The sequence below is a fragment of the Xenopus laevis genome, chromosome 9_10L, assembly GCF_017654675.1.
Source record: "Xenopus laevis strain J_2021 chromosome 9_10L, Xenopus_laevis_v10.1, whole genome shotgun sequence".
NCBI classification, from domain to species: domain Eukaryota; kingdom Metazoa; phylum Chordata; class Amphibia; order Anura; family Pipidae; genus Xenopus; species Xenopus laevis.
Window position 1 is genome coordinate 119,338,995 of NC_054387.1, and position 26,527 is coordinate 119,365,521.

At 42.9% G+C, this 26,527-nt stretch overlaps 1 protein-coding gene across 1 annotated transcript; it reads left to right on the forward strand.

Annotated features, from left to right (window-relative positions):
- Positions 1–3,594: 3,594 nt before the first annotated feature.
- Positions 3,595–25,864, forward strand: LOC108701660 (melanin-concentrating hormone receptor 1). The gene is made up of 2 exons (XM_018236588.2): positions 3,595–3,746; positions 24,016–25,864. The coding sequence occupies exons 1-2, from the start codon at positions 3,632–3,634 to the stop codon at positions 25,053–25,055; spliced, it is 1,155 nt and encodes a 384-aa protein (XP_018092077.1). The 5' UTR covers positions 3,595–3,631; the 3' UTR covers positions 25,056–25,864.
- Positions 25,865–26,527: the final 663 nt, after the last annotated feature.

Sequence of the window (26,527 nt, forward strand, 5' to 3'; positions counted from 1 at the left end):
AGAGCAAACACTTCAAGAGCAGCTCAGCACTAGATTCCCGGTGGTTCTAAGAGGGGTTTTTACACACAACTGACTGCAGGGAAATTTGTACAAATGCAACTGCAATATCTGATGTACATGAGACATCATATGCTTTGCTCATAATGCAGTGTTTCCATAATCCCAGCGTAATCCAGGCATAATTACTGGCTATGTAAATAAAATGAGCATGGAATAATTGGATAAAGCATTTGTATAAAGCTGGTCATAGATGCAAAGATCTCATCGTTCAAGGATTCGTACAATTTTCGGAATGTGTGTGGAGAGTCCCAACATTTTTCGTCCGGTGGAGATCGGTCGTTTGGTCGATCGGACAGGTTAGAAAATTTCTGTCGGCTGCTGCCGATCGTACGATTTTCAGTGGGAGACTGTCACTAGCTTTGTCTATCGTACGATTGCGGTCAGGGGCAGAACATCGGCTGATCTGTTCTTTAACTACTAATTTGGTCAGAATGGTAAGACTTTGATCTGAATGGTTAGTGGCAGGTCGGGAGATGGGAAAGTCCGATCGTACATTGATTCGTACGATCGGATCTTTGCGTCTGTGGCCAGCTTTAACCCTGGATCTACTCTGAGTATTGGATATGCACTGTGGATAGGATCTTTCACATATAAAGCAAACAAGTCACTCGTTGTAGTACAGAAATTAAAATACCTTTGCAACATTGAGATAAAGTCCTGATAATGAGGACTGAAGGTTCCATTGCTGATTGTTCCCGGGCAGGTGGTGGAGAAACATGGATAAGGTTTGATAAAGTCCTCCTGTTCTGTTCTTCTGTCCCATTGAGCGATAGAACTGATCAGAAACCCACCCTCTCTGCACTGGTTAGACAGGTGTGAGGTGCTCTCAGATACAAATATCTCATATTAGCTGTGTTAAACTGTTTATATCATGAAAACTAAAAAAAAATTGAAAAGGGTGATCCGGAAAGCATTTTAAGCAGGTGTAACATAAGAAGCAGAGAATTAGCAACTGCAGGTGGCAATTACTGGAAAGTATCATAGTTAGGACAGGGGCAATCCAGCAGATTCCATTCCAAACCATTCATTAATTTTATAGACCATCTTCCTCTTACCACTACAGAAGATCTGGATGGTCCATGTCCAGGGCAAGGGTAGAGTTTTCTGCTCTGAAGAAGAGAACGACTTGGTTATGTTTTCCTGCATGTGTAGAGACAAATGTTCTAAGGGTGGTTATTTGCAACCTTGTAGGGGTACCACCAGCCTCTGAACTAAGAGTAGGCGCAGAAACACTTGCCAATGGCGCAGTTATTTTGGGGCAAGGGGGAAACAATTCTAGATAAATATTATGGCTGTATGCATAAAAATATGCTATGTGAGCAGCTCCTCAATAGACCAATGTTTTGTCTCTCCTCACTCTTCCAATGATAGCTGGTCTGGTTCGACTGCTTGCTCTTCCAGGCAGGGTATAAGGGCATAGTTAGAGCAGCAGTGTAGTTGGATCTAGTGCCAATCTAGCCTTGGGTGCCCAAATTCCTGGTGCCCCTTTAGTGCTTAATTCAACCCCTTGGCAATACACTTAGAACTAGTGCCGAATGGTTGAACTTTTGTGGCAAGTATTGCAAGAAGAAGAGAGAAGGAACCAGCACTTTGGAGAACTACTATTAATCAGTTCATGGATACAGAGATGTGATGTATTGGTTACACCAGTCAAATGAAATGAGTCCCTGCAATGACTGACAGAGGGGATAAATGAGAGAAACTAGCAGAACGTCGCCGCTCATTATGCATTGAGATCTCTGAGAGCAGAAGAACAATTAGAAAGGGATTATACTCGTCAAAGCAAAATATGATAAGTAAATATCATCTGGTCTGACCTAAGAGAATTTTGCGTGGGAGGCAGTTACATAACTTAAAGGGGGTAGTCAACATATGGCATCCTTACTATTGGATCCCATCATTACTTGCTAGCCAGTACAGTCAGAGTTGTTCATGTGAAAGCAAAGCTCAGGAACTTGTGAGGCATATATTTTGCCATCTCTAAGTTTCCTGACTTTTGTGAGTCAGAAAGTGACCCGTGCAGCAGTGAGGAAAAACCAGAATGTCGTGTCATGAGTGAGTAAGACTAAAGTCTTCCTGGGAGAGCTACACCAAAGGATGGGTTCACTCATCTTGGTAGCTCATTGATGGAACAACTACAGAGTCTTTTGGTAGATTATTGATGCAACACATCCATTGGGAACACCCATAGAGTCTTTATGTAGCTCATTTATTGAACACCAATAGAATGGAACACTCACTGAGTTGTTAATTAGTTCATTGATGGAACAACTAAGTTTCTTGGTAGAACACCTATAGAGTTATTTCGTAGTGCATTAATGGCACGCCTATAGAATCTTTAGATACTTCATTGATGGAACACCAATGCTTTGGTGGAACACCTATAGAGTTGTTAAGTAGCTCATTGATATAACAACTATAGAGTTGCTTTGTAGAACACCTATAGATGCTTTTGGAGATCATTGATGGAACACCCATAAAGTCTTTCTGTAGCTCATTTATCGAACACCTAAAGAGTTGTTTAGTACCTCATTGATAGAATACCTATATATTTTTTTTGGTAGTGCATCGATGGAACACCTATAAAGTTGTTTAGTAGCTCATTGATGGAAAAACTATGGAGTTGTTTGGTAGAACACCTATAGAGTCTTTATGTGGCTTATTAAGGGGAACGCCTATAGCGTTATCTAGTAGCTTATTGATGACATGCCTATAGAATTTTTTCAGATACCACATTCATGGAACACCAATAGAGACTTTCAGTAGCTCATTGATAGAACACCTATAGGAGTTATTGGTAGCTTACTGATGAAAAACCTGTAGAACTGTTTGTTAGTTGACTAATCTAGACTGTACTGTTTATACACTGTTTATACACTGAAGGAATCCCCCAGAGTGTCCTGTCAGCTCACTAATGGATCCCCTAAGAATCATGCTAGCTCATTAACGGAGCATCTATAAAATCTTCTGCTAGCTCTTTAACAGGATATCTATAGACACTTTTCCTAGCTCATTAATAGAACACCTATAGTATTGTTCTACTTTATCAACAGAACACCTGTAAAATGTTTTGTTCAACACTGAAATAGTTATTTATAGAAAATCCTATAGAAGCTTCTCCTGGCTCATTAACATAATATAGAATATTGTTAGCTCCTTGACCAAATATTTATAGAATCTTTTGCTAGCTCAACCAAAGAACACCCGTAGAATTGTCTGCTAGCTCATTAATGGAGGGCCTGTAGAACTGTTTGTTGATGAAGTCTCTATAACACTAAGGGGGAAATGTAATACAATAGGAAAGAGCCAAACTTCACCTGTCGTAATGTAATATTCTTCGTTAGGCTTTAATTGCATTGTGAATCTTAATGGTGCACTGCGAACCTTTAGCACCTGCTCTAGAGTTTTGTAAATATTTTGTCGCAAAATATGGTTTGTGATTGTGAAATTGTATTACATACACTGCAAGGAAGTCGATGAAGTCTTAATCAGTCAAACATGGTCGGTAACGTTTGCAAACGTCTTTGCGATTGTTTTTTGCGCTAGCGAAGCATATTACATTCCACCTTAAATGACTGACTTGTTTCAGGACTTTAATGAAATGGCCGAGTTGGACATGGATAACCCTCGGGGCCTATTCGATTTCAATGGTTCCAATGTGAGTGGCACCGGGTCTCCAGCAGCAGGTAAATGTCCTCTTGTTTTCTGGTTAATAAATTCTGGCCCGTGTGATATTCATTGGAGATTTAGTTTAGCTATATATCTTTGTCTTTTAATATATTTATATATCTAGATTAAATGGTCTTTGGGTCAGGGACCTCCATTCTCCTGCTCCTCTTAATCTTTGATTTCATTACATATATTATTATTATTATCGTATTCACTTGCCCTTTCCCCCTGTCCGTGCCGTGAATGCATGAATACAATGCTAGAAGTGCTCTGTGTGATGCCAGAGCAATATAAATATGGATTTCCATACATTTATTCATTATGTCCTAACAGGTTCAACTTCCCATTGCCCATGTCTGATACACAGAGCGCAGACCTAGCTACTGTATGTACAGACAGATTTAGATATGTCCCCTGTAAATAGCTGAGTTTGCTTAAAAAAATATTATTATGAGCTACCCCCTCCCTTTACATCCTTTATTTGCTTACTGATCAGCACAGGACCATTGAACTCAAGTTGAAGAAGGGGGTATAGGGGTATAGTTTGTCCCTTTTAAAGGAAAATTTACTTAAGGAAGAACTGATGAAGGTGTTCAATAAATGACTTTTAAAATAGTATATACTAGGGATGCACCGAATCCACTATTTGGGATTCGCACGAATCCCCAAATCTTTCATGAAAGATTCGGCCAAATACCAAACCGAATCCTAAATTGCATATACAAATTAGGGACAGGAAGGGGAAAAAAATGGAAACAAATATTTTTTACTTCCTTTTTTTGTGACAAAAAGTTACATGATTTCCCTTCCCACCCCCTAATTTGCTTATGCAAATTAGGATTTGGTTAAAAAAAGGCCAAATCCTGTCTGAATCCCAAACTGAATCCTGGATTTGGTGCATCCCTAGTATATATGTATATATATATATATTGAGGTAAATTTTTTATCACTAAGCACCCTCTGTTTAACTTTCTCCTGCTGCAAATATTTCAGGCATTCTGAGAGTGCCAGACTGATTAGGGGTCGGTAGATGAAACCAGGAGATATATATATTTGGAAAAGTGTGTTTGGGTTAATTGTGGGTTGTCTCTTATTTAATAAATTGATAAAGCAGTTTGGAATGTACTACAATGTTTTTTTTTTTCCTGCTGTCGTCACCTTTGCTGCAATGTGACCAATGTATCAAATGAACACAATTGCGTCCATACACACTCCTTGCATTTTTCGAGTACTTCGAAAGAGTTCCAATGCCCTGTCCAGACTCCTCCGATGAACAGTGCGCAAGTTCAGACATTGAAACTAGGGAACCCTTCAATTACCACCAGCCTGAATGTGGCCCAATGTGCATCGGGCACAATTGCGCCAGATGCTTTACACTGGATTTCTGGCAAAAAAAAAAAAAAAATAGGCCAACTTGCTTCCAAAAATTGCATTTTGCACCATGTGTTCAAAAATGAGCCCTTGTCTCTTTGTGAGGAGATAAGTGATTTTTCATGCGCCCATTAACTTGACCTATTGCTTACTACACATGCTGGAAAAACCACTTTTGGCAGAATCAGCTGAATTTGATAGTATTTTTAGGAATCTCAATAATATGTAATTCCTGACTTCGGGGCCGATTCACTAACTTCGAGTGAAGGATTCGAAGTAAAAAAAACTTAGAATTTCGAAGTTTTTTTTGGGCTACTCCGACCATCGAATGGGCTACTTCGACCTTCGACTACGACTTCGAATCGAAGGATTCGAAGTAAAAATCGTTCGACTATTCGACCATTCGATAGTCGATGTACTGTCTCTTTAAAAAAAACTTCGACCCCCTAGTTCGCCATCTAAAAGCTACCGAAGTCAATGTTAGCCTATGGGGAAGGTTCCCATAGGCTTGGCTAACTTTTTTTGATCGAAGGATATTCCTTCGATCGTTGGATTTAAATCCTTCGAATCGTTCGATTCGAAGGATTTAATCGTTCGATCGAAGGAATAATCGTTCGATCGTACTATCTGCGCTTAATCCTTTGACTTCGATATTCGAAGTTGAAGGATTTTAATTCCCAGTCGAATATCGAGGGTTAATTAACCCTCGATATTCGACCCTTAGTGAATCAGCCCCTTCTTGTTAGAATCCTTGAATAAATATCTGTCAATCTGATAGTATCCATGTAACATTGGGGTAAATTTATCAAAGAGTGAAGTTCCGCCACTAGAGTGAAATTCCGCAGCTCTCAATTCATTTCTATGGGATTTTGAAAGGCGTATTTATCAATGGGTGAAAGTGAAAGTTCACTCTTTGATAAATACGCCTATAAAAATCCCATAGAAATGAATGGAAAGTGGCGGAATTTCACTCTAGTGGCGGAACTTCACTATTAACTTCACTCTTTGATAAATATACCCCATTGTGTCTGAAGAAGTAGTAGTTGGATGCTATAATCCAATATCCTATAGTCAAGTCAATGTATAGTTATATTAAGGATCTGAGGTGTCCTCCCTGGGCAGTATTGTGTTGAGTTTGCTCCCACAGCCAAAATATGTTTTAGTAAGTCATTAGTGTTGTAATTCAGTGTTTGATTGGTTCCCGAGAGCTCAAATGACATAAAAACACGGCTGAAAAACATATGGATACTCGTTAAGATGCTCCCATATCCAAAAAGCAGTGCTTCCCAAACTTTGAGGCTGCTCTCGCAGGAGGGTGCTGGAACAGTGGCCCGGGGGGTTCAGTCTGAAGTCCATTTAAGAGATTTTGGGCCAATTGCTCATAGATATACAGTAGTTGAATGATTGATACATTGATATTTTCCCTAGACGATTTCCCTTAGATGATCTAAGGGAAGCCATGACCCCTCAGAGAAATGAAGAAATGGATGTATCTCAGGATAGTCAGGAACAAGGGGAACATGTGAACAGAGAGGAGCTCCTTGTTTGAAAGGGTAAAAAGGAGCAGTACCCTAGGCCAGAACGAAGAGTTGAGGATGTTGAGAGATGTGAACTCACAATAATAGATGTAAGAGTGGAACAGGCATCAGCAAGCCCTTAGGCTAATTATCAGAGACTCATGGAATGCAAGAGTGACCCACTTTTAACAAACCTACTAGAAGCTTTGTTTCTTACGGGATCATGCAGTGCCTGTCCCGCCCTTGCTTTGTTTTTTATTTCTTGCAAGGGTTACCTTTGTACAAATAAAAGGCAATGCTTTATCCAAGGAAAAGTGTCTCAAATGTGGTACACATCCAACAAGAATATTTCAAAATCTAAAACAACGTCTATCATCCTCAATAGACATATATCCTTGTGATAGCATCTTTGTACAACTAAGAATCTGGAGTGTTTTGATCAGGCTGCATTTCGTAGAAGGTCACTAGTCAGACGTGTGTTTACATTATACGTTCCTCTGTTGGAACTTTGTAGCACTATCTAGTAGTGAGACGTCTAAAGTAATTGAACTTATTGAACTTATGTTTCACCACTCATGGGCAGCTTCGGACTGGAGGTCTGGGGACCACCACAACCAGCCCACCTGTCACCCCAGACACAATCCCCTGGCCCCCAGCCACAGCCACAACTGCCTCTGCCAACCCCCTATACTGCACATATCTTTTTTTCTTCTAGATGCAAAGCATCAGGGCCAGTATGTGCCAGGTGTGGGGAGCTTGTCTCCTTTGGTGGGGCCCACTGGGTTTTTTCCCAGTGTCCCGCTGGCCCAGTTCGGCCCTGCTCATGGGAGTGTCTTCAGAAGAAATTGCTCAGATGAGCTGTGAAGCATTTCCAAGACTAGATAATGTATATATCATGATCTGGATAAATGGAAACCTTCATGGACAACCTTGTGACACCTCATGTTGGAGCACATGCACCATAAAGATGCATATAACTCATAATTTGCAGAATATCAGTTGACTACAGCATAGTGTCATATGTCTACAGGTGGAGTATCTGGCATATACCTATATTGGTGTATTCGGCAGAAGCACACTCATGCAGAGATCCTGAAGTTTGACCAGGTCATCAAATGAGCACATGGCAATTTAAGCAACCCACCCAGATTATGATGATCAGACTTTGCACACAGGCCCGGATTTGTGGTGAGGCCACAATTTGAGGAGGAGCATGCCACCCAAGCTGCATCTGGAAGAACTCTGGGGAGCGTGTGTTTGTGGGGGGATGTTTGTGTGTTAGTACCTGGCAGCTGAGGGCCAGAGCATGTGCTTGTAGAGAGGTGTGTGCGTTTGCGTGCAGGCGCTAGGACCCAGGCAGCCTAGGGGCACGAAAGGATGAAATCTGGCCCTGCTTGCATATACCATGGGGCATCATGGCCAGGGACTGGCCTACCGGAATACCAGAGGTAGTCTCCTAGTGGGTCTAGGACAGGGTTACCACCTTTCGGGATTTCACCTGGGCAGCCCGGTTTTTGGAAGGGATGTCTGGAGTTCCAAATTATGAATTCTGGACAGGACAGCGAATCGCTGATCGTTATGTCATCAGTCCCGCCCCCTGATGTCATCGGGCCCCTTCCCTGACATCATTAGCCCTGCCCCCAATGTAACTGGCCCACCCCTGATATCATCCGCCCTGCCCTCCTGCCTGTTTTCCATGAAATTAAAAGGTGGCAACCCCAGCCTAGGACCTAGTAGGCCCCAGCCAACAACAGTTTCCATCAGCCAATCTTTAATTCCATTGTAGGCCTATATAAAAACATCTACCTTTTGGGACTCTCTATATCTAATAGCTACTTCATCGGGGTGGACAAGTCAGAGGTGCAAGTAGACTTTTTCTTCAATAGAGGAAATACTTTCTAAACCTATAAATGCCAATCCAAAAATTCACCCGCATCTGACCCAAACCCACCCAGCTCTTCTATTTATAGACCCGTGCTTGACCCGCCCATCTCTGATGTCACAAAATGGCATGGCGGTGCACATCTATAAATGGACGCTGCTAGAAGAAAAAGCCGGCACAGGAAGGTTATGGGTGCGATCCACAAACTGTGTGTGACGGCCCAAACCTGCCCAACTCATGGATTTCAGGTTGCCCTGCAGATCATTACTACTAACATCAGACACTGCTTTAGCCACTAGTCCAAACTCTTGTCCTTCTTGCATTGGTAGAATTTAATGTAGGCACGGGAGGCTAAATTTGCCCCAAACCAACACATATGAATTTCCTACTGTCTACTTCAGGTGATGATGAAGCTTATGGCCAGCCAACCTCAAGCTGATGAAAGTTTAGACTGTAGGCTGCATTAGGAACACCTTCATAAAAGGGTAAAAATGAAAAAGAAATAGTTTCCCAATTATCTCTTAATATTTTATGCACTGGTAGCCTCGCCTTGTTCTGCAGCCACCACTAATGGTCCTGATTTTCAGCACTTCCCTGTAGCGGAGATGAGTCAGTGGATAATCCCAGGCCATCTTCCCTTCCATATTTCATGCAGTCATTACTCAAAGTCACTAATGGGCTCGCTAACGACTGTGTATCTGTAGGCTGCCCCTTTGAACCTATAGATTTCAGATGAACATGTGTTATGAAGGAACCTTCCTGCGCTCATTGTTAGACATTAATGAAAGACATGTTCTCTTATGAATCAGGACTGACTTTCATCTGTTCGTTGGCTGATTAAAATGACACAGGGTGACTAAATACTAATGAATCAGTGGTGTCCCATTTATTGGATCAATCAGCACATGGCTAATGGCTAAAGTGGTGACTCTAGAATAATTCAATTTCGCGGAGAGATAAAAAGTTTATCTATGTTCATTGGCACTTTCCTGCTTTCCTAATGCACTTACACCATGGCAAAGCGAGCTTAATAAGACCTGCCGCAGGGGCCGGGAGCTTCACAAGCTCAGACCTTCAAAGCACAAGGAGATTTTTCTGCCTTTCTGTGAACTAGAAGCACCGCTGCTTTCAAACAAGTCCTGTCTCTGCAGGTACCGAATCTCTACACGGCAGACATGTCCTTTGGCATTCAATAAACACAGGAGAGTGGAGGGAAATGGGAGCACTAAAAATTCAGCTGGAAGGACAACAAAAATGGAGGTTTCGCTCCAAAGTACCACCAGGTTCACTGACCCCCTAAAGTTTCAGCCACAACTTATCACTGCAATCATATCCCAAGCTGCTTCCAAGCCAATTGTGTCATCCAGACTGTGTAGGGAAGAAGCACAAAACATTTTCTGGCAGAGCCTTTATCTCATTTTAATTGCAGAAATTTGAAGCACAAGCTTGCAGGGACCTGAGGAAGGGGGGTTGGTCCCCGCAAGCTTGTGCTTCAAATTTCTGCAAATAAAATTAGATAAAGGCTCTGCCAGAAAATTTGGTGTGCTTCTCCCCTAAAGATTCATATGTGTGTAATCCAGACAAGGGAGTTGGGGTGCTGCTAGCTTCTGTGCAGCCAGTTATAAAATGGGATCCGTCTGTAGTAACGTAAGGGAGAAACAATTGGGGGTTCCAGAAGGGTTACCACCTTTTCTGTAAGACAATACCGGCCTTATTATATATTTTTCCCCCTATTAGTAACATTGGGATCAACCATGATTTTTATCGGCCAGGTCGTTAAAATACCAGGCAGTTGGCAACCCTACCTGTAAAATACTGACCAGGTGGAAACTCTAGGAACCAGTGGTGTAGTGGTAGAAGAAGAAGACCCTGCGGCCAAGGCCGCCATCAGGGGGGGGGACAGGGGGAGTGTTGTCCCGGGCCCAGAGGGTTTTAGGGCTTAAGGGGGGCCCAGCAGTGCTGCACATACTTGATTAGCCGGGTCTCCCCTGCTGTCACAGAACTGATGACTTCGGATGGGAGGGCGGGAGCACAGATGACTGCATCTTCTGTCCTTTCTCTTCCATTAATAGTCACAAAAGTTTAGTCCCAGTTGAGCTGCTCAGGGATTGGATAGCTGAGGTTGGAACTTCCCCTCCAACTCATCCAATCCCCATGCGATGAGGCTTGACCAGGACTTAAAATTCTGTGACTGTAACCTGTTGCCTACCGACCCACAATGGCATTAGTGTGGGGTTTAGAATTAGGCAGAGGAGCCCAGAGTCCAGTACAGTGGTCTAATAGCTGCTGCCTCCCCCACCATAGTGGCACTGTATCCCTCTGCACTACCTACTGTATATTTATACCAAAAACCAGATACGTTTAAGAAATTGGTTATTTCCTAAAACCTCTGGGGATCACTTTCTGCATATTTAATGCTCTAGAAGCCTCTAGTTCCTTTGATAATGATGAAGCAAACCGTATCAAGACATTAGGCTTAGATAATTCACCCAGTGGTGTAACTAGAAGGGTCTGAGCCCCCCCCTACGAACATCTTCGTGGGAACCAAACACTCAACCAGCAGTCTTCCCAAAAGCCTCAGGGTCTGCTTCCTCCATAACTTTACACCTGATAGTGGGCTACTTTCTGGTTCAAATGAGAGGGTTTGTGCAGTAATTCATAGTGCTGCTAAATAGAGAAACAGATCTTGTTTTGGTGCTCATGGGGGTGGTCCTGGGCAATAATCATTAAACCATATTCACACATTGCCTCCCAAAGGTGTTTATATGTTCCAAGAGGATCATGGCCCCCAGTTCTTACTGCATGAACATCTCACTCGCATGGTCAAACCATCATGGATCATTTCTGATTTAAGTTCAAGGCCCTGTTGAAGGTCCAACCTTTGGTCAGGGACCCCTTTAGCTCATAACAAGGTTACAGATAAACCAATTGACCAATCAGCCATAGTTAAAAGATTATCTAGAACAGTAAATAAATATTTGCTCCAAAGCTCACCATAATTGACCTTCAAGATAAAGGGTATATAAAAGTGCATATACTGTATGCATTCTCCCGTTTCTCCCCCAAACTAGCCTGTCCAAAGTCACTGCTCCATGCCCTTCTTTGGGTTTGCTTGTCACTGCTTTACGAGAAGCTCTGGAGTGCATAGTACAGAGTCTCCCTCTAGAAGGCTCCCCCTTCTTGGATAATGGTCAATTAAGCCACTAGACGTGGTTCAGAATGTCCATACAGTTATTTCAAGGAGCGGCGGAGCACTGAAGACAAATAGTGGCCAAATGATACATTAATTCATTTGTCTCGGCTTGTTACAGAAACGGGATAATAGGAGAAACCATTTTTAGTTCCATTATGAGTAATTTGCTGCAGGCACGTTGGAAGGTGGAATCTGAGTTTAGAAGCACAAAGAAAGGGATTTGCATTACATTTCAATACGTGAGCTTCTCTGGCTTTGGATGAAAAACATGAATAAATAGGCTAATTGTATTTATAGAGGGGCATCTTTTTATCTATATCTAATCATTGCAAGTGAGGGAAATTTACTTCTGTACCAGCAGGAATAGTAATGATACCATGTCAGGCCAATGAAATAAACACTACATCATTAATGGTGTCCATACCGGCACAAAGCTCATGAAATAATGAAGTTGGTACCTGGTGAAAAGATTCAAATACCTTATAAAAGAATATGAATAATTATGAATGAATATGATTATTACATTATTAATGGAACTGAAAAAAAGCCTGAAAATCAGTGGAGTAACTAGTGTTTGTCGACCACCTTCAACCGCATCAAAAAAGATGCCCAGTGCACAGTGATCCTTACCTTGCCTCAACTGCCCACTCCCTACCCACTGCTGCTGCCCACCTGCATCCTCCCTACCTGCTCACAGGTATGAGAGTGACTGGGGAGGAGGGAGTTTTTTACAGATATGGAGGAAGTAGAAGCTGTGGTCCCCCATTCTCCGGATCTGCTTCCTCTATAGTTACACCACTACTGACCAGGCTGCTGCGGTGCTTTACCTCGATGGGGTAACATCCTAAAGAAAAGCCTGCCATTGGTCTAGGCAGAGTTCAGACGCCATAAGAAATAATAGGGCTCCATTGGCCATTGGCCTTGGCTACTAGTCCACTGCCAATCCGTAAACCCTTAGCCATAGGCCATGCCAACAAAGTAGAATGGGGAATCCAATTTTAAAGGAAAGAACAGAAGGACCAAAAATCAGCTCTCCTAGATCCTTCATGCCCTGTAGTGCCTATAACAGAGCCATGAGCTGCCCAAACTCCTCCCATGGCAAGTTTGCAGACCAGGGCGGCGTCACATTCAGTGCGCCAGTGAATATGGGGTCAATAGCAGCATCAGCAACCATTTTACTTGGCTCAAGTGAGCTATTGACGCAGTCCGCTAAGGGAACCCTGGGATTACCAGCAAATCCAAACTGGCGGTAGATCCACAAGGCTTGGGCCAAGCCAGTCGTGTTTCTCATGCAACCCAGCTGGCCACCAGGTCTCCTGCCTGTCCCTCCACATGCCTGTGCCAAAGGTCATGCACATGTTGTCTAGCGAGTGTGGAGTTTACTGGTGAGCAGTGGAAGGAGTGGGTGGTTGGCATCCAACGAAGTATGTGCCCACGCCCCTCACCATTGTGTCCTAGGCAACTGCCTGTTCTGCTCATCGTCAGACTGGGGTGCCCCTGGCCCCCACACCAGTTGCAAGATGCAGCTCCTCCATACAGCATGAAGCCTGGGGCCCACTGGGTTTTTTCCTAGTGTCAGTCCGACCCTACTTACCCCAAGTTCCGTCCGTGGATCCAAGGTTCCCATGATGAGTCCATTTTCAAAAAATAAGGTGCACTGGTACTTGCTGCAACTTCCTTGGATAGCTTCATCCTGCAAACCCAATTCAGCATTTATTTTAGTATTTTATTATTTTCTGTGTCTTCTCTGAGCCAAAGAAGAAACCAATTTCATTCTTATGGTTCATAAATAGCAAAAAAGGTTATTTTCATACCCGTCACTTTGCAGGGGGACAGGATCGCTACTGCTTAATTGAACTGGGAGTAATGGATAACTTCTCTTGTTTCAAATACCGTTGTGGTTGTTATCCCAGTTTCCATGGCAACCTATGAATTCTGCCCTGACTTCTTGGGATCTTGGCTTTTTCACTTGCAACGGACAGGGCAAGCAGATGAGATAGTAGCATGTGTTCCATGGAGCATAGCGTGGGTAGTGTCTTTCTGGCTGTTTATTTTCACTGGCACTACTGATTCTGACTTCATAAATAATGTAGCATAAGCCAGCTGATTAAAAGACCTGAAGTAGTACTGACCTGCTACATTGTTTCAAGAGTCAGAGCATGTAAAAAAAAAATTATTCACAGCAGAAGCGGCACAAGGTGGACCCCTGGGCCCGATGTGACAGCTGTTCTACAGGATCCTGTGTCTTGGTATTACTGTCTCTTTAAGAAAGGGCTGACAGTATTCTTTTAATCTATCTTGCACTTTTGTGTCCATGACATGAGCTTTATGTGAGCAAAATGTATATAGGTCTTGGCTTCAGAAAAATAAATGCAATTATCTGTAAGTCAGTGGGCAGAATGATTATAACCAGTCGATCAACTGCAGAATTATCATCATCTACTGCTGCTTCATACAATAGAGCAGAGAGAGGAGGAATGGAAAGTGATTGCCAGCTGCGTGTTTAGTATTGTTCATCACACACATTCAGCTCATATCAACCCATTGTACATGTTATCTATCATCCATACTCCCTTCCCAGAGACTATTATCCCTCTGTTACTATAGGCACCATCTCTCCCTACTATACCTGCTATCCCACAGTCACACTCCCTTCCCAGAGACTATTATCCCACTGTTACTATAGACACCATCTCTCCCTACTATACCTGCTATCCCACAGTCACACTCCCTTCCCAGAGGACTATTATCCCACTGTTACTATAGACACCATCTCTCCCTACTATACCTGCCTATCCCACAGTCACACTCCTTCCCAGGAGACTATTATCCCACTGTTACTATAGGCACCCATCTCTTCCCTACTATACCTGCTATCCCACAGTCACACTCCCTTCCCAGAGACTATTATCCCACTGTTACTATAGGCACCATCTCTCCCTACTATACCTGTTATCCCACAGTCACACTCCCTTCCCAGAGACTATTATCCCACTGTTACTATAGGCACCATCTCTCCCTACTATACCTGCTATCCCACAGTCACACTCCCTTCCCAGAGACTATTATCCACTGTTACTATAGGCACCATCTCTCCCTACTATACCTGCTATCCCACAGTCACACTCCCTTCCCAGAGACTATTATCCCTCTGTTACTATAGGCACCATCTCTCCCTACTACACCTGCTATCTCACAGCCACACTCCCTTCCCAGAGACTATTATCCCACTGTTACTATAGACACCATCTCTCCCTACTATACCTGCTATCCCACAGCCACACTCCCTTCACAGAGACTATTATCCCACTGTTACTATAGGCACCATCTCTCCCTACTATACCTGCTATCCCACAGTCACACTCCCTTCCCAGAGACTATTATCCCACTGTTACTATAGGCACCATCTCTCCCTACTATACCTGCTATCCCACAGTCACCCTACCTTCCAGAGACTATTATCCACTGTTACTATAGGCACCATCTCTCCCTACTATATCTGCTATCCACAGTCACCCTACCTTCCCAGAGGACTATTATCCACTGTTACTATAGGCACCATCTCTCCCTACTATACCTGCTATCCGCACAGTCACACTCCCTTCCCAGAGACTATTATCCACTGTTACTATAGGCACCATCTCTCCCTACTATACCTGCTATCCCACAGTCACACTCCCTTCCCAGAGACTATTATCCCACTGTTACTATAGGCACCATCTCTCCCTACTATATCTGCTATCCCACAGTCACCCTACCTTCCCAGAGATATTATCCACTGTTACTATAGGCACCATCTCTCCCTACTACACCTGCTATCCCACAGTCACACTCCCTTCCAGAGACTATTATCCCACTGTTACTATAGGCACCATCTCTCCCTACTACACCTGCTATCTCACAGCCACACTCCCTTCCCAGAGGACTATTATCCCACTGTTACTATAGACACCATCTCTCCCTACTATACCTGCTATCCCACAGCCACACTCCCTTCACAGAGACTATTATCCCACTGTTACTATAGGCACCATCTCTCCCTACTATACCTGCTATCCCACAGTCACACTCCCTTCCCAGAGACTATTATCCCACTGTTACTATAGGCACCATCTCTCCCTACTATACCTGCTATCCCACAGTCACCCTACCTTCCCAGAGACTATTATCCACTGTTACTATAGGCACCATCTCTCCCTACTATACCTGCTATCCCACAGTCACCCTACCTTCCCAGAGACTATTATCCACTGTTACTATAGGCACCATCTCTCCCTACTACACCTGTTATCTCACAGCCACATTCCCTTCCCAGAGACTATTATCCCACTGTTACTATAGACACCATCTCTCTCTACTATACCTGCTATCCCACAGCCACACTCCCTTCACAGAGACTATTATCCCACTGTTACTATAGGCACCATCTCTCCCTACTATACCTGCTATCCCACAGTCACACTCCCTTCCCAGAGACTATTATCCCACTGTTACTATAGGCACCATCTCTCCCTACTATATCTGCTATCCCACAGTCACCCTACCTTCCCAGAGACTATTATCCACTGTTACTATAGGCACCATCTCTCCCTACTATACCTGCTATCCCACAGTCACACTCCCTTCCCAGAGACTATTATCCCACTGTTACTATAGGCACCATCTCTCCCTACTATACCTGCTATCCCACAGTCACCCTACCTTCCCAGAGACTATTATCCACTGTTACTATAGGCACCATCTCTCCCTACTATACCTGCTATCCCACAGTCACACTCCCTTCCCAGAGACTATTATCCCACTGTTACTATAGGCACCATCTCTCCCTACTACACCTGTTATCTCACAGCCACACTCCCTTCCCAGAGACTATTATCCCACTGTTACTATAGACACCATCTCTCCCTACTATACCTGCTATCCCACAGCCACACTCCCTTCACAGAGACTATTATGCCACTGTTACTATAGGCACCATCTCTCCCTACTATACCTGCTATCCCACAGTCACACTCCCTTCCCAGAGACTATTATCCCACTGTTACTATAGGCACCATCTCTCCCTACTATACCTGCTATCCCACAGTCACCCTACCTTCCCAGAGACTATTATCCACTGTTACTATAGGCACCATCTCCCCCTACTACACCTGCTATCTCACAGCCACACTCCCTTCCCAGAGACTATTATCCCACTGTTACTATAGACACCATCTCTCCCTACTATACCTGCTATCCCACAGCCACACTCCCTTCACAGAGACTATTATCCCACTGTTACTATAGGCACCATCTCTCCCTACTATACCTGCTATCCCACAGTCACACTCCCTTCCCAGAGACTATTATCCCACTGTTACTATAGGCACCATCTCTCCCTACTATACCTGCTATCCCACAGTCACCCTACCTTCCCAGAGACTATTATCCACTGTTACTATAGGCACCATCTCTCCCTACTATATCTGCTATCCCACAGTCACCCTACCTTCCCAGAGACTATTATCCACTGTTACTATAGGCACCATCTCTCCCTACTATACCTGCTATCCCACAGTCACACTCCCTTCCCAGAGACTATTATCCACTGTTACTATAGGCACCATCTCTCCCTACTATACCTGCTATCCCACAGTCACACTCCCTTCCCAGAGACTATTATCCCACTGTTACTATAGGCACCATCTCTCCCTACTATACCTGCTATCCCACAGTCACCCTACCTTCCCAGAGACTATTATCCACTGTTACTATAGGCACCATCTCTCCCTACTACACCTGCTATCTCACAGCCACACTCCCTTCCCAGAGACTATTATCCCACTGTTACTATAGACACCATCTCTCCCTACTATACCTGCTATCCCACAGCCACACTCCCTTCACAGAGTCTATTATCCCACTGTTACTATAGGCACCATCTCTCCCTACTATACCTGCTATCCCACAGTCACACTCCCTTCCCAGAGACTATTATCCCACTGTTACTATAGGCACCATCTCTCCCTACTATACCTGCTATCCCACAGTCACCCTACCTTCCCAGAGACTATTATCCACTGTTACTATAGGCACCATCTCTCCCTACTATACCTGCTATCCCACAGTCACCCTACCTTCCCAGAGACTATTATCCACTGTTACTATAGGCACCATCTCTCCCTACTACACCTGCTATCTCACAGCCACACTCCCTTCCCAGAGACTATTATCCCACTGTTACTATAGACACCATCTCTCCCTACTATACCTGCTATCCCACAGCCACACTCCCTTCACAGAGACTATTATCCCACTGTTACTATAGGCACCATCTCTCCCTACTATACCTGCTATCCCACAGTCACACTCCCTTCCCAGAGACTATTATCCCACTGTTACTATAGGCACCATCTCTCCCTACTATACCTGCTATCCCACAGTCACCCTACCTTCCCAGAGACTATTATCCACTGTTACTATAGGCACCATCTCTCCCTACTATACCTGCTATCCCACAGTCACCCTACCTTCCCAGAGACTATTATCCACTGTTACTATAGGCACCATCTCTCCCTACTACACCTGCTATCTCACAGCCACACTCCCTTCCCAGAGACTATTATCCCACTGTTACTATAGACACCATCTCTCCCTACTATACCTGCTATCCCACAGCCACACTCCCTTCACAGAGACTATTATCCCACTGTTACTATAGGCACCATCTCTCCCTACTATACCTGCTATCCCACAGTCACACTCCCTTCCCAGAGACTATTATCCCACTGTTACTATAGGCACCATCTCTCCCTACTATACCTGCTATCCCACAGTCACCCTACCTTCCCAGAGACTATTATCCACTGTTACTATAGGCACCATCTCTCCCTACTATACCTGCTATCCCACAGTCACCCTACCTTCCCAGAGACTATTATCCACTGTTACTATAGGCACCATCTCTCCCTACTATACCTGCTATCTCACAGCCACACTCCCTTCCCAGAGACTATTATCCCACTGTTACTATAGACACCATCTCTCCCTACTATACCTGCTATCCCACAGTCACACTCCCTTCCCAGAGACTATTATCCACTGTTACTATAGACACCATCTCTCCCTACTATACCTGCTATCCCACAGTCACACTCCTTTCCCAGAGACTATTATCCCACTGTTACTATAGGCACCATCTCTCCCTATTATACCTGTCTTCCTAATGGTGGGTCACCAGCTTAGAAGAATCCAGGTTAGCTGAAGACACTACTGTATATTTGACTTCAAGAATCACTAAATATGAAAATGCCTTCAGTGCATAATATTACCTCTTTGTATTGCAGAATATCAATATATAGACCTTGTGAACTTATTTTTTATTATGCCGTTGTATTGTGTTTTATTTTAAAAAAAACAGTAGTTTTCTCAGTCTGTGGTAAGAGTAGTTACCTTGACAACAGCAAAACCTTTCCTTTTTAATCTGTCTAGTTATTTTTTATAGTCCAATAAGTGGAAAAATCATCCTTTATTTACTAAGGGTAAATAATATGTTTTTTTTGTGTGTTAAAAGACTTCTCCTCTGAGGGAATACAGGGCCGGATATCCTCGGCAGCAAGGCTGGCGCTTAAAGAAATAAACAGAACCGGAGCAATCTATCCGTGTTATAGGCCAGAATCCTAGAAAGAAAAGACTATATGGAGCCTTTAGAAAACTATGTAAAGAACAGACTGGCAATAACAAGATTAATACCCTGTAGCCAGGCTGACCTTTAAATGTAGAGAAATATCCCTTATGGCAAGAAGAGAAGCAATAAAATCCATCTATAATTAACGTATTATATGAAAGAGAACATGTAAATTGCTGCATTTATTAAAGAAAGTCTATGACAGACTTTGAAGTGCCTTCTTCCCTTTGACTATATCATTATTTCCTTACTGATTAGCTTCTATGGATTTATATGCCCTGACTGCAGGTTTATGCCTGGGTAAATTTCCATTGTTAACTTGCTGTCTGGCCACATCCTTCCATAACAATGTTACAATCCACCCATGCACAAAAAGGCTCAAGGAAGTGTTATATGTATGACTGCCACCTCTCTATATGCGCCATTCCATTTTCTAACATGAGCGGTAGGAGACAGAAGGGGTAATTGACAGTTGCATTTTCCCTCTGGATGTGCCATTAGCCTAAACCTGGTTTAAAGCATGAAGAAAGAAAGTAGCTGAAAGCATGGGAGCAGGGTGGGAGTTAAGGTGGCCCTACATGGGCAGATTTGATCTGCGGATTGTGCTCTTAGGCTGATCCACCAGTTTATCTGCCCATGTTTGAGGACGTCCGATGGGCCCACTCAACCGATATCCAGCAGGTTTGATTTTGGGACCATATCAGCTGGTTGATGTGGCCCTCACATCTAATTGTTTGGCCCTAGGGCCAATAATTGGATAAAAGCCTGATATTTTCCACCTTAGGTGGGCATATCGAGGAAAGACTGCACCAAATAAAGCAGTGATCACCAACCAGTGGCTCATGAGCAACATGTTGCTCACCAGCACCTTGGATGTTTGTTCCAGTGGCCTCAAAGCAGATGCTTATTTTTGAATTCCTGGCTTGGAGGCAAGTTTTGGTTGCATAAAAACGAGGTGTACTGCCAAACAGAGTCTCCTGTAGGCTGCCAGTCCACATAGGGGCTACCAAATAGCTAATCACAGAACTTGTTTTGCACCATCCAGGAATCAACCAGCTGTGATGTCACAACCAATTTATTTCCTCTGTTATATATATATTTTTTTACATTCATTGATTAGTATTAATTTGTTACTCTATGTCCAAGGTTAGTGAATTTTACAAATATGCATTTTATTTGAGGGTGCTTCCATTGGTAAATGAGCTAAGGTATTTCAAATTTGGTCCATAATGAGCTCCTCGGTGGTTCCTATAGTGCCGATATGCAGCGTCTTACTTTAGAAGGTTTATTTATAATCATCCTGTGTTGGGCTCGTTTTTGGAGGAGTTTCTGGACTGTCAATCAAGTTCACAAATCCTCTGAACCCTCTGTATTAGGTTCAGACTCAATCTTCCAACAGTTCTTAAATGCAACAGAAGGTCACCATTGTCGTGCACTCCAGTTACTCCATTGATTTTACAGAATCCAAAAGAGGATCATGAGATCAGGGTTACTTTATGGAGCACAAGCATTATGATCATGTGTCATGACCATTGGCCTAAAACAATTGGAGGGACAGGCTTCATGACTGAGGGGCCTAATAAGGACTCATACCAGATTGTGCGCCAATACGTGGAGGAGGACCCAGGGCCTAAAAATACACCATTTGCCATTGCCATTAAAAAACTTTTGCATTCAGTCTTTGATAAAGTCGTCAATAGTGAATTGCTTTTTCAACAAATAAAAAGGACATAGCTTGCAAACAACCCAAGGTCTTGCTGAGGCAGAGATCTTGAAGCCAACCTTAAGGACCACCCCAATCTGCACGTACATGCAAGAGCCGTGTCCCTAGGGAGAACTGAGGATTTTAATGAAAGGTGTCTTTCATACATCTCTTAATCTTGTTTTATACAGCGACACACAGGGAGCTATTTTTGTTCATTGATTTTTTTCCCATGAAGATTAAAGAAACCGTGATATAAAAATACAAGCTGTATAATACCTAAGGCAGATGATGAGATGTGACCTTGGATTGGTCTTATCGATTCACCATCTTGCAGGCAAGACGAACGTTCCTTAGGGATAATTTGCCATTTAGATGCCAGTGCATGTAGCATTTTTTCAATTAACAACGCAGGGTGCAGATAAGCCACTCTGGGATGATCTGCTGCTAGAGAAGGCTACTTGGCTTTGAGTCTTCTTGGTACAAACCATGCAACAAAAACCTGAAGGGTAGAGAGTCTTCTGCAGTCAAGGTCATCTGTAGTTGGCCTGGTTTCAGAGACTTCACAACAGCCCAGATAAGTAGGATTATTTAAGCTATGGCCCTTCCGCTCAGTGTCAGACTGGGCCTCCTAGGGTCCTCCAGAGAACCTGACCTTGAAGGCCAATTCTCACAAGAATTAAATGGAGACAGTGCTAAATGCAATAGATAGCATATAAACATAGGGCAGAATAAAGAAAGGCTGCAGGCCATGCTTTAGCTGTTGTTTAAGTTGTACTTCAGCTTAATGGCTGACATTGGTTCCATAATGTCCTACTGTCTCCATCTTGCCATACCCTAAACACAATGGTCTCTAACAGATATCAACCTAACTACAGTCTGTGCTTCATAGTAACATTGTAAGTTTGGGTGAAAAAAAAAGACACTCGTCATAAAGTTCAAGTATCTAGTTACACCCCTGGACTACTTTTCCATAATGGATTTGACTAGTGCAGTCCCATTAAGGGTATGGCTGCATATTTTTACATCCCAGGTGCACAACTTTACATTTATCAACAGTGAATCTCATCTGCTTTGGCAAAATCCAAATAAATTACATCTACTCCTCCCCCGCTGTCCAGCATCTTACTTACATCATCATAAAAAAGCAAATTTGTCTGACATGAACTACACTTTATAAAGCAATGCTGATTGCTGTTCATAACGCCATTTACTAGGATAAAATTTTGAATGTGATCCCTTAACAAGCCTCCAAATAATTTGCCCACCACAGATGTCAACCTTACTGGCCTATAATAATCAGGCTGGGATCGTCATCCCTTTTTAAATATAGGAATCAACTTTTTTCCAATCCCTAGGTACCATACCAGATATAAGCGAGTCTGAGAAAATCAGAAATAGAAGCCGACTAAAACTGAACTAAGCTCTCTTAGAACCCGAGGGTGTATTCCATCTGGCACTAGCGCCTTGTTCACTTTAATTTTAATTAAAGCTTTATGAACCATATCCTGAGTCAGCCACTGACTAGCTGAGGTTGAGCCAACAGTGCAGCTGTGAAGTGCGTTTGGAAACTCTGACTCCTGCATTGTATACACTGAAGAAAATAACTTTTTAGCACATTTGCCTTTTCTGTATCTGTTACAACCATACTGGTCACCGCTAATAAAAGCTCAGGGGAAAAAAATAGAATGAAAAAGGAAAAATAGATAATATAGTGTAGTATTTACTTAGAGAGTTGTAGTTCCACAACCTCGTATGGTCTCAATTGACCTTTAGTGCAGCTAGCCTTTTCCACTTCACCACGTGTGTTTGATTAAGGTGGGTACTTACAGACGTTCAGATTCATTTGTGCATATCAGAATTTGTAGAGTATAAAGCTTTAGGTTGGTCTCTCTTGCTAGAGGAAGTTGAAAAGTAGTGATGGGCAAATTTATTCGCCAGGCGCGAATTCGCAGCGAATTTGCGCGATTCGCCGCCAGCGAATAAATTTGCGAAACGCCCACGAAAATTCGCTGCAAAATTTCGCCTGAGCTTTTATTAGTGCTGACCTATTTGAACTTTGGATTCCTGCTCGCTCGAGGAGAAACGAGGACTGTTGGGTCAAAAAACAAGGGGATATTTCAGAAACTTTGGTCATACAAAAAATTATTTTATTATTTTTGGCTTGCAGTAAACAACCTTACTGGTACCATTATTTAAAGGAGCCACACTCTCAAACCGCATCTTTTTACTATTAATATACTATTAATATACTAAAAAAACTTTCTGGGGTTAGTCTTAGCCTCTGCCGCAATGCTCTCCCCATTTCTATTCTTGCCTTCCAGATTGCTATTTAACAACATTTATTATAGTGCTTATATTCGTTAAATGCAGCTTGTGCCCACAGACTTGTACTTTTTAAATGTCTTTCTCTTCTTTCCTATTATCTTCTTTACTTCTATATTAAGCCACATAGGGTGGTGATTGGTGTTTCTACATTTACTTTAAGGGAATAAAATGACAGTAACAACTTAATATAATTTTAAATGACAACCATTGCTGGTCTGTGTTTTTAGCAGAAAACATAATGCCCAAATCTATGCTCTGCAGGGCAGCCCTTACAGCTGAATTAAATGTTTATGAGTTCCAGTGGCAGATATTGTGCAAATTAGGAATGCCCATTTTGCAGGCCTCTGAAGATTGCACAAAGAGCTGCAAGCTCGAGCACAAATTAACCCTTTACCTACCACCTGCTGTGATCAGATGGCAAGTACAGGGAATCACTTTGCATGTTGTGCCCACAGGTGCTCGATGCTGTGCCAACTGAACTGAATGCAACTGACAGGCTTTAATTGCGCAGCCCACCGTCCTTACGAGTACCTACTCTAAATGCTATTTGTACAATCTGTAGCCAATCAGCTTTATAAGCTTGCAACACAAGGTAAATACTAATGTTTCATATTTCTCCCTTTGCAGTTTTCAGTGGGCGGCAAGACCATAGCAGCGTTGTCCTTCCTGTCATCTTTGGGATCATATGTTTGGTGGGAATCATTGGAAACTGCATTGTAATCTACACCATTAACAAAAAACCCAAGGGCAACCACAACATTGCTGATATCTTCATAGTGAGCCTCTCTGTGACCGACCTGCTCTTCTTGCTTGGAATGCCCTTTCTCATTCATCAGTTACTAGGGAATGGCGTATGGCATTTTGGTGCCACCATGTGCACTATCATCACAGCTCTGGATGCCAACAGTCAGTTTGCCAGTACCTACATCCTCACGGCCATGTCAGTGGACCGTTACCTTGCAACAGTACACCCCATCCGCTCTTCCTATATGAGGACCACATGTGCCGCAGCTCTGGTGATTTTGTTGTTGTGTTTGTGCTCCCTAATTACAATAATTCCGGTCTTCATGTACACTCAGTTGATTGAGCATCCCGATGGCAATGCTGGTTGTGGAATTATCCTACCCAATTTCTACATTGATATCTACTGGTACACTCTCTACCAGTTTTTCTTGGCCTTTGTCATACCTCTTCTTATAATCTGTGTTGTTTATATCAAGATCCAGAAGCATATTTCCTGTGTGGTGGTCCCACTGCCACAGAGGAACTTCAGAGCCAGGTCCAAGAAGATAACTAGAACATCTGTAACAATTTGCTCTGCCTTCTTCATTTGTTGGGCGCCATACTATATATTACAGCTGGTCCACCTAAAAGTGGCCAATCCAACAGTGGTGTTCTTCTATGCATACAAAGTGGCCATTAGCCTTGGCTATGCCAATAGTTGCATCAACCCTTTTATATACATTGTGCTGAGCGACACCTTTAAAAGACACCTGATTAAGGCAGTTTGCCCAGCACAGAAGGTCAGAAGAAGTGAGAGGCATGCTGCCAGCGAGGTCAGCCCATCGGTGAGAATCTGTTCGGGGCCAACCCAAGAGACTTCCTTAAGTTTGATGTATTCTCACAACATTGACAATTATATTTCTTTGTCTGTATCTGTTCCATGAGGAAAAGAAACTGTTGGTGAGAAGAGGTGGGAAAACAATTATGCTACAATGGAAACCTTCTCATTGGATGACAGTCTCCTCCAATCAGTTGGTACTCAGTAACATTGTACGAGCTGGAGGGTGGATAGAAATGAGAGTAAATGGGAAGGGTAGGGAGACAAATTTATGTGACATGGGCCGTAAGGGTAAAGAGATGACAAAGAGGTGGATTATTAAAGATTGATGGTCAGGGCTAAATTGCTTCACTGCGGTTACCTAAAGCCACCAGTCACCAATTGGTTCAGATCGGTCTACTAAAAGATAGAAAGGATCTGATTGTTTGAAATGGGTAGCTACTATATGTACTAAAATTAAATCTAAAGCAACTAGAATTTTCTTGAAAACATTTCACCACTCATCTAAGCTGCTTCTTCTGTTCCAAACATTTCACTACCATTCGAGTGGATTCTTCAATTCCCGGCGGCAGAAGAACTTCTTCAGTTTCTCCAACGAGTGGTTATACATTTTCAAGAGAACCCAGAGCAATGACGTCAGGAGGGATTGAGACTGGCCAGACTTTTTTTCCACTGAAACCTGGGCAAGCAGTTTTGAACTGGACATCCCCTAGAAAAATCAGGTTGCCCACTTCAAAACTGGACAGGTGGCAACCCTAGACCAAGGTAGTAAATGTAAATAAGCCTTTTAGAAAAAGTGAATCTTTGTGTCCTATGTGACATCTTAAACCCTGCCATAAATTGAGACAAAATCGCTGGTGTAAAAGATCAGGAAGCAAAGGGGTCACATGAGCCCCATGGAAGGAAAACTATATATTTTGCGCCAATCTAAGCTTGTTACCTAATAATATTGTTAAATACGTTATTTAGCACGTTAACAAGCAGGGCTTCTTCCCATGAAGATTCTAATTCATATTAGGACAGATCTCATTCAAAACCTTGAGCCTGTAAAGGCCACAATCATTACGCCAGATAAACACTGTGGATTAACACAAAGCAATCATGAAGAATAAATCTACTGACATGACAATGTACAATTACTGCATTTGCTCTCTCTCTCTCTCTCTCTCTCTCTCTCTCTCTCTCTCTCTCTCTCTCTCTCTCTCTCTCTCTATACAGTATATATATATTGTGTCAATATGTTACTCTATATTTGTTTGCAGTTCTATTGCAATTAACAAGTATGGACAACGAATAATTACTTTCCATAAAGTATTGTATGTGCGTGCACAGTCACAATAAGTGCTAATTACTCACCTCGTTATAAGCAGCCTTAATGTTCCACAACGGGTTGTGATCTGCTCTGGTCAATGTTGTAGAATAGTTTGCAGCACGAGTCTTGTAATGGTTTCCATGACCGAGAATGTTTGTCTTAACACAACATGATCAAGCACTGTATGTTTATCAAAATTAAAAACAAGGAAATCATTTTGAATATAAACAAAAGTCTGTTTTTCTGGGCCTGAGAATAAAAATGGA